Source organism: Erinaceus europaeus, chromosome 13 (genome assembly GCF_950295315.1).
Source record: "Erinaceus europaeus chromosome 13, mEriEur2.1, whole genome shotgun sequence".
Lineage (NCBI taxonomy): Eukaryota > Metazoa > Chordata > Mammalia > Eulipotyphla > Erinaceidae > Erinaceus > Erinaceus europaeus.
In genome coordinates, this window is record NC_080174.1 from 71663333 (window position 1) to 71672716 (window position 9384).

A 9384-nucleotide genomic window follows, 5' to 3' on the forward strand; every position below is an offset into this window, starting at 1 on the left:
TCTGTCTGGCTTCCTCATCTAGGCTGTGGTTCCAGCCTATCCCCAGGGCGTGGATTAGGGACTCCAGTTCTGCCCAATCAGCTGTCTGCAGAGTAACAGGTCACATGACTGGAACTTGACATGGGGAACAGAAGAACTACTAATCCAAGGGTTCTATTTAAATTCAGATTATCAATCAATGATTTGTAATACATAAATAAATAAATATTTGCCCATCCGAAAGTAAAATTTGGGTGTGCTATTTAAAAATTTGTTAATGTAGTGTTTTTAAATTTATTTCTGGCAAATTGACGTCAACTTTCTCAGATGGTAAAACTGCAGCTGAGAAGGTAGCACATGGACTTTCAAAAATGATCCAAGTTAAAAAAATTTTGTGCTTGAAACTTTTTTTTTTTTTTAACCAGAGCACTGCTCAACCCTGGTTTGTGATGGTGCTTGCTTTGACAAGTCCCAAGTCATGAAAGTCTGATGCTAAGAAGAGGCTTTAAAGACCTTCTTTTCAAAATTGCTAATATGTGATTAAAATGTTTTATTATCTTAATTTATTGAATAGAGACAGCCAGAAATCAAGAGTGTAAGGGGAAATCGAGTGGGAGAGAGAAGGGCCAGGTGGTGGCATCCCTGGTTGAGTGTACGTTTACAATGTGCAAGGATCTAAGGTTCAAGCCCCCAGTCCACAGCTGCAGGAGGAAAGCTTTGTGAGTGGTGAAGCAGTGTTGAAGGTGTCTCGCTCCCTCTCTGACTCCCCTTCCCTCTCTCAATTTCTGGCTGTCTCTAATATATAAGAATAATACAAAAAATTAAAAGAGAGAGAGAGAGAGAGAGAGAGAGAGAGAGAGAGAGAGGAGAGACCGATAGCATTGCTTCAAGCTCTTACCAGGCTTTCTGGCCCCGGGGGCCTCTAACTGAGGTCCTTGTGCATTGTAACAAGTCCCACTGTACTACCACCTGACCCTAAACATCTTCTGGATTAGCTGACTCTTTCCTTTCTTCTCTTAACCTTTTTCTTTTCTTTTTAACACTACCAGGATTATTGCTGGGGCATGGAGCCAGTAGTACCCAAACCCACCTCTCCCAAACTGCCCCCCTTCTACTTTACTATTTGATAGGACAGAGAGAAACTGAAAGGGGAGCGGGAGAGAGGGAGAAAGATAGATACCTGGAGACCAGCTTCACTGCTCACAGAAGCGTTCCCCCTGCTGGTGGGGAGTGGGAGTTTGAACCCAGATCTTTGAGCATGGTTATCATGTGTGCTCAACCTGGGAATGCCACGACCTAGTATCCAAGCTGACCCATTTTTAGATGAGGACTCTGATCCAGGAGATGAAGGTGAGTAGTGACAGCTCTAAATTGAAACTCAGGCCTGCAAGTCCCACAACACAACCCTTCCCAGTACACTAAGACAGCTACTTTAAAAAAGCTTACCCACTAGTAGAGCCTTAGACGTCCATGCCCGAGGTTCCTAGTTCAATCTCCAGCACTGCATGTGCCAAAGTGCTGTTCTTGCTGATATCTTTCTTTCATATGTAGTAAGTAAATATTTAAAATATATATATATATGTATACCAATTGTGGTCTAGGAGATGGTGCAGTGGATAAAAACATCGAATTCTCAATAGTGGAGTCCTGAGTTCAATCCCCAGCAGCACATGTACCAGAGTGATGTCTGCTTCTTTCTCTCTCCTGCTATCATTCTTCATGAACAAATAAATAAAATCTTTAACAAATTTATACACATTGCTTTGATTAGGTTGGGATCAGGAGATGCAATATCATTTGGTATGAATTGAGAGAGGCATGCAAGAATGTGAGCCCCACCCTAGAGTTTCCAGGACTGGGGGGAATATAGGCTCTATAGAGGAAGGGGGAGATTCCTGCTGTCTTAGGGTTTAAGAAGGCAATAGGCAGTTATTGCTATAACCAAATTATTTGACAATTAGGTTAACTTTGAAAACCCCATTGTTAGGATTTGTTTTGTCATACACAACATAACCATAATTTATGTCCTTTGACATTATTTATATATAGCTGTGTCTTATAGAGTAATGCCACTGGTTGCTTCTGTTATCCCAGGTCTAAGTTTTTAGGAGAGTCAACATTTCAAAGACTCAGCCTTTCAAAGTCAACATTTCAAAAAACTCTCTTTTAGGAGAGTCAACATTTCAAAGACTCAGCCTTTCAAAGTCAACATTTCAAAGACTCTGTGCATTAAAAAATTTGAGACATTCAATCAAATTTTCCCCTCTCATATTAATTAAATAGTGATTTATATGACTACAAGTTAATAGGAGTGTACATAAATACCATTCCCACCACCAAAAGATTGTGTCCCATCCCATTCCCCCCCCACCAGTGAAGCCAAACATCCACCCTCACCCTCCACTTAAAGATTTTAACTTTGGTGCCCTACTCCAGACTCAGTCAGATCCTGCTTTGAGTTTCCCTTTCTGTTCTTCTTTCTCAACTTCTGTTTATGAATGGAATCATCCCATACTCTTCTTTGTCTTTCTGACTTAGCTCACTTAACATAATTCCTTCTAGCTCCATCCAAGATGGGATAGAAAATGTGGGTTCATTATTCTTAATAGCTGCATAGTATTCCATCTTGTATATAGACCACAGTTTTCTCAGCCATTCATCTGTTGTTGGGCACCTGGGTTTCAACGCAACAAGTACCACCTCAACATGCTTCACTTCAGACTTCGTCCAGAGGCGTCACACATGGAATGTCAGCCCTTCAGCCTCATTACTCAGGTGAGACCTTGTCTTTCATAGTATTCTCTAATTCCATTTCAGGTGGTTCACTTCCTAATAAAGTCCCAAAACCTAGATATAGACCAGCTCCCATGAGATGGGGCATATGTTCACATGTATCCATAAATTAGGGCAAAATATATACCTGAAAGCAAAAGTGCACAATACTCTGCAGTGAGTCAGTATATGCAGCAAGCAAGTAGAAAGGCCTAAAAAGACACCATAAAATTCCTAATGAAATAGTGTCTACTTAGACTTAGATAACCTACTTACCTACTTCCTATTACACTTCTCTCAGTCACTCCAAAGCTACCCTTATCAAAGTAAGGACTGCAAAAGCTGAATAAGGGCAAGAGACTGGCATACTTTAACAATGACTCTTTAGTCACTATCAGGCCACCCCATCAGCTGGAGCCCTAGTTGAGGAGTCCTGAGATTCCCAAACAGATGATGAGCCTAGACCTTGAATAAATCCCACTCCCCACTGTTACCGGTCATCTCTATCAGGAACAACACAATAGACCCCTTTGTGGACCCCCCATAGTTCCTTGCCCTCAACATGGATCAACAACGGTAGAGAATGTTTCATCCTCTGAAGGGAGGATGGTCAACATACTCTATCTTCCACCTGAGGAAGATGAGTCCTGATACTGGGGCAGCTTGGAACATTCCTACTCATGACCACAGAATGTGAGCTCAGATCTACAGGGATGCAGAGGTCACATAGGCTCCTAAGCTGAATATGGGCCCCAGATCACATCAAATCAATGGTTTACAGTCAACAATATTTATACACCTTTCCCATATTTGGGAGCTACTCTCTTCCCTGATCCAGCTTTCTGGTCCTTTTTCCATCATCTCCCTGGACAGTAAATTGGACCCACCTGCATATCAGATGTCAGGCTCAGGAAAAGAAAAAGGAAAAAACTAGTACAATCATGGGCTCTTCGGAATATAACTAGAATAGGCCTAATAACTATCTACAAAACAGAGACCCTCAAATCTTCATCTGCACTATTCTAGCCTTTAGGTTCATGATTAGTCAACAATTAAAAAAAAAAAAAAAAGATAGAAACCTGTAGTCCTGCTTTACCACTCATGAAACTTTCCCCTTGCAGTTGGGGTCTTAGGGCTTGAACCTCGGCCTTTGCACATTATAACATGTGTACTCAACCAGGCTTGCCATCACCCGGCCCGTCTTAAGCTCAGTTTCTCTCTTTTTAATTAAAAAAAATTATAAGACAGAGGGTAATTGAGAGAGATAGAGAAGCAGAGAGACACCTACAACACTGTTTCACAACTCATAAAATTCCCCCCTGCAGGTGGGGAGCAGGGGCTTGAACCTAGGTCCTGGTACACTGCAAGTGAGCACTCAGCCAGGTTTGCCACCACCCAGCCTCTTTTCCTTTTTTTTTCAAACAACTTTTTTAAAAAAATTGATTGTATTTATGTAGTTCTTTGGATAGTGACAGAAATCGAAAGGGTAAGTGGCGATAAAGAGGGAGAGAGAAAGAGAGACAATGGTTGGACTGCTTCACTGTTTATGAGACTTCCCCCATCCCCTGCAGGTAGGGACTGGGGGCTTGAACCTGGGTCCTTAAGCATTGTAACATGTACCTTCTACTGAGTATGGAACATGTACATTCTGATTTCTTTTTTTGACTTTTTTAAAAAATCTTTTAAAATTTTTATTTATTTATTGGATAGAGACAGCCAGAAATAGAGAGGGAAGGGGGTGATAGAGAAGGTGAAAGACAGAGAGACACCCGAAGCTCTGCTTCACCACTCGCAAAGCTTTCCCCATGCAGATGGGAACCAGGGGCTCAAACCCGGATCCTTGCTCATTGCAACATGTGCGCTCAACCAGGTGTGCCATCGCCTGGCCCTGCTTCTCAAGTTTCTTAATGCAGGCAGGAGGATGGAGGTGAGTGGCTGAGGTGTCCTCAGTGACATGAACTGGAAGGGACCTCAAGGCCTAACTGTGCAGTGACAAATTGTCAACCAGTTCTGTGAGTTTCAACTTCCTGCTTCATCTACAACTTCTGTGGCACCTTGCACTTTAAGAGTTTAAAGAGTTTTTTCTGTGCTCTACTAATGAAGTCATTAACTCAGTCCACATCCCATCTGCCCAAGTGGTTGTAGCCCTTTCCCCCTTCAAATGTCTCCTCTTCTACTCTCTTTGTTCTTAGGAGGTTAGATCTTTTAAAAACACCATCAATGTCTCAACAATTTTTTTGGCTTCGTATGTTAACTCTCTTTTCAATCACCAGGTTCCAGATGCCACCAGGATGCTGGCCAGGCTTCCCTGGATTGAAGACCCCACCAATGTGTCCTGGAGCTCAGCTTCCCCAGAGACCCATCCTACTAGGGAAAGAGAGAGGCAGACTGGGAGTATGGACCGACCAGTCAACGCCCATGTTCAGCAGGGAAGCAATTACAGAAGCCAGACCTTCTACCTTCTGCAACCCTCAATGACCCTGGGTCCATGCTCCCAGAGGGATAGAGAATGGGAAAGCTATCAGGGGAGGGGGTGGGTTATGGAGATTGGGTGGTGGGAATTGTGTGGAGTTGTACCCCTCCTACCTTATGGTTTTGTTAATTAATCCTTTCTTAAATAAAAAATTTAAAAAAAAAACCACCATCAATGCAATTGTAGTGGAATGTCAAGAAGGGAAGGAAAATTGTAAATTTTCTGTGGTTTAACTGGAACTCTCAAAATAATCTATATTTTTCAGGGAGATGCTCTTTTTGCAAATTATTTATGGTTTTCAGAGTTTACAAAATACAAAGAGTTTGGTTTCTGAGTCACAGGCAAAGATCAAACAAACAACTCCTGGATTTCAAAGTAAGATGCTGAGAAAGTTAATTCTTGCCAAATAGTTGTTCTAAGACTCCACATCCTTTCTTCAATTTATCTGGCAGGTTAATCCAGACCGGAACACATCTGCATTTCCAAACAGATGGGGCAGGCAGCTTTGGCAAAAGAGGTCCCAGATGAGTTTGGCTTTTAATAATAGGCATTCCAATTTGTTTTCACAAAATAATCTTTCTGCAGGAGATATATTTTTCTGTTGCTGGGTAAAATGAAAGAAAATAGATTGCTTGTATTATTGCCAGTTTAATTCAGTAAATAGTAAAAGGTTCTCTCTGTGGCTCGCACTGAGCTAGGCTCACATTTTGCTTCAAGAAAGCACATGTGATATTCAGCAAGTTGAAGTCTGATGGAAAGAATCTACACTTAAATGAATGGCTGTAAAACAAGACAGCCAGCTGCTGGATTCCAGAGAGGGATGTGTGTCGAGGAGGAGAATAACATTAAAAAAGCTTATTATACCCCTCTTGTCCTATGGTTTTTGTGTTTCCTTTTTATAAATGAAATTTTTTTTAAAAAATTACCCCAGAAAAAGCTTATTATCTTTACTTATTTATTGGATAGAGACAACCAGAAATCCAGAGGAAGGGGAAAGACTAAGAGGGAGAAAGACACTTGCAGCACTGCTTCACCACTCACAAAGCTTCCCCCTACAGATAAGGACTGGGGACTTGAACCTGGGTCCCTGAGCATTGTAACATGTGCTCCACCATCCAGGCCCAAGAAGAGTAACATTACAGAGACAAGCATGTCTGGGGCATTTATTTTTTTTTACAAGCTATGGAGTACAAGTTGGCTCTTGATACAGGTAGAACTTGAACATGTAGGTAAAGGAACAGAATAACAGTCACTAATCAGTTATATGCCAGGCCCTGGTGAACTTTACTTATGCCTCATGACCATTTCAGTAGGTACAGAGAGTCAACCACTCCAATTTCTGGATAAGGCAGCCGAGGGCCAGAAAAGATGATGGTTTTGCCCAGGGCCACACTGTCAGTCATTCATTAGTAGAGTCAAAATTGAAACTTTTCTCTGCCTCCAGAGTCCAGGCATCACCTCTCCCACTGCCCGTTATCAACTTAGTGCTGTTTCTAGAACTCAGTTTCTCAGGAGGGGTACTTTCCTTTCAGTGGGAAACAAAATCTGATGCCTAGAACCCCACGAGAAGAGATTGCATTACTACCATCAGTGAGCAGAAGGAGGAGGAATTTTATGGAACAAGAAATCTTGGGGGATGGGTGGTGGCTGAGCACACATGTTACAGTGCACAAGGACCCAGGTTCGAGCCCCCAATCCCCACCTGCATGGGGAAAGTTTTGCGAGTGTTGAAGCAGTTCTGCAGGTGTCTCTCTGTCTCTCTTCCTCTCTATCTTCCTCTTCCCTCTCAATTTTTGACTCTCTACCCAATAAATAAATAAAGATAATTAAAAAATTTTTTTAAAGAAATTAAAAAGAAAGGGAGAAGGAAAGAAAGATTCCAAAGCCCATTGACAAAGACTCTCCCCTTGACGAGACTTTAAGCTGGTCACTCAGCCTCGTTCTTAGGTTTTGCTCTCTGTTTAGGTTTTCTTGTCTAGTTATAACAAAACTCCTGCTAAGCCAGTTTAGTGAGAACCCCCCCACCACTCACACGTACACCATGCCTTCATGCCTGACCACCCTGGCTTACCTCCAGCAAGAATCCTGCTAGTGGGTCAATAAGAAACCCCTAGGAGCTGGGTTGTGGCTCACCTGGTTAAACGCACATGGTACCAAGTAAAAGGACCTGGGTTCGAGACCCCACTCTCTACCAGCATGGGGGAAGCAGATACTGCAGATGTCTCTTTGTCTCTCACACTATCTGTGGATCCCTCTCCCTCCTGTAGGAGATGGGACCCTCCCCCAATTCAGGTGCTTTCACCCTTGCTGCTACATGCAAACCCCAACCCTGGGAACCTATTTGTCTCCCTCTCTTCTCTTCCACCCCTCTACATCCAATCAGCCACCACCTCCTGCAGGGGAGTCCTTCGAAGGCAGTGAAGCAGGTCTGCAGGTGTCTATCTTTCTCTCCCCCTCTCTGTCTTCCCCTCCTCTCTCCATTTCTCTCTGTCCTATCCAACAATGAACGACATCAACAACAATAATGACCACAACAAGGCTACAACAAGGGCAACAAAAAGGGGAAAAATTGGCCTCTAGGAGCAGTGGAATCATGGTGCAGGCACTGAACCCCAGCAATAACCCTGGAGGCAAAAAAAAAAAAAAAAAAAGATTCATCTTTTGGAATGAGCTTCACACCTAACCCTTTCTATCCTATCTCACCTCTGCAGCTGCCTTCTCACTCATCCCCTCCCCTGCTCCACCACTCTCTCACTTTGCACTCAGAGGCTGTTTCCTGGCACGGATCTAACCTGATCACTGCCCGGCTTAAAGTTTCTTGTGGCTCCCTGTGTCCATGCTCAGTGGTGGGGGCTAGAGGCCCGATAGCCCTGAAGCTCCAACTCCTGCCTCCCAGTCCACGTCACAGCTGTCTCAAGCAGTTTGTTCCACATAATGAAATCTTCCAGGCCTCTGTGCCTTGCCCCTGCTTTTTCCTCCACCCAGAGCATCTTCCTGGGTCTCTGCTGAGATGAGCTCTTCTCTAGGGAAGTTCTTAGAGCCTGCTTGCTGCTCTCCAGGACCCCATTCTGCCTTCCAGTCCTGCACAGTCCTTATGTTCTGTGCTATTTTTTTCTTTTTTCAGAGAAAGACACCACAGTCCTGCTCGACCAGCCAAGGAGCTCCCTTGAGTCTGTCTATAATGCTCCCATGTGGGGCTGGGATTTGAACCCAGGGCCTTGTGTTTTGTAAGATATGCATTTGATTGAGTAAGTTGTAAGAACTTGGTGATATATCCTTACCACTCACTCACCTGCTGGTGCAGGGCTGCTTTGTAGCCGCCTGCCCAGTCACTTTATTGAATCTCACTCTGGACTTGCAATGTGCTTGTCACTCCCATGTTAAAGAGAAGAAAACTGGGGCCCAACCCACCCTCCTCTGTGCCACCAGGGAGCCAGGGAGAGGAAATATGACTTTCCCCTCCAGATCCCTCTCCTAGATGGGGACCCTGTGATGAGATGCCCCAGGAGGCTGACCTGTGGTGAGAGGCGCCGGGTCCTCAGGAAGAAGCCAAGGAGACATCCCACGATGACCGACAGTACTGATAGGATGAGCAATCCGTTCCTCTTGCACACGTCCTTCCCTCGTGCCAGGACAGCACCCAGGACCATGGTGAGTCCAGCCTGCTGGCATGGGGCGCAGCACCATTCCATGCACTGGAGGCCAGACTGGGGCTTGGTTTCCAGCTGGGGGCTCTGGCTCCTCAGCAGGCAGGTGGTCAGGGTCGCTAAGCACCAGTCTCTAGTATCCCAGCCACGTCCTGCGCAGCCACCCCAAAGGGAAGCCACAATCCTATTACTTGCTGCATCATTAGGAGCTGGGAGCAGATTAGGGCCTGGGAAATTAGAGCAGGCCACATGGTCTGAGGGTTCGGACCTGAAAGTCAAGTGCTCTTCTCAATAGGAAGGGGGTCAGGGACTGGTAGAAGGAACAAGAGGGGCATTCACTTGGTTCACTTGCTTTTTTTTTTTTAAAGAAGAAACTTTAAAAAATTATCTTTATTTATTTATAGGACAGAGACAGGTAGAAATTGAGAGGGGAGGGGGAGATAGAAAGGGAGAAAAACAGAGAGGCATCTGTAGCCCTACTTCACCACTTATGAAGCTTTTCCCCTCAAGGTG

The 9384-nt window shown here is 44.2% G+C and overlaps 1 protein-coding gene and 1 long non-coding RNA gene across 2 annotated transcripts in view; one reads left to right on the forward strand and one right to left on the reverse strand.

Moving 5' to 3' along the window:
• The window catches only part of LOC132542913 (uncharacterized), a 53835-nt gene extending 48499 nt beyond the window's left edge, over positions 1-5336 (forward strand). The window contains exon 2 of the long non-coding RNA XR_009553881.1: positions 5147-5336. This is a non-coding gene — a long non-coding RNA (uncharacterized LOC132542913). The remainder of the gene's footprint in view (positions 1-5146) is intronic.
• Positions 1-8874, reverse strand: part of SLC1A7 (solute carrier family 1 member 7) — a 58454-nt gene extending 49580 nt beyond the window's left edge. The window contains exon 1 of the mRNA XM_007534184.3: positions 8740-8874. Within this exon, the coding sequence (XP_007534246.2) occupies positions 8740-8874 (135 nt within the window). The remainder of the gene's footprint in view (positions 1-8739) is intronic.
• Between the last annotated feature and the right edge of the window lie 510 nt (positions 8875-9384).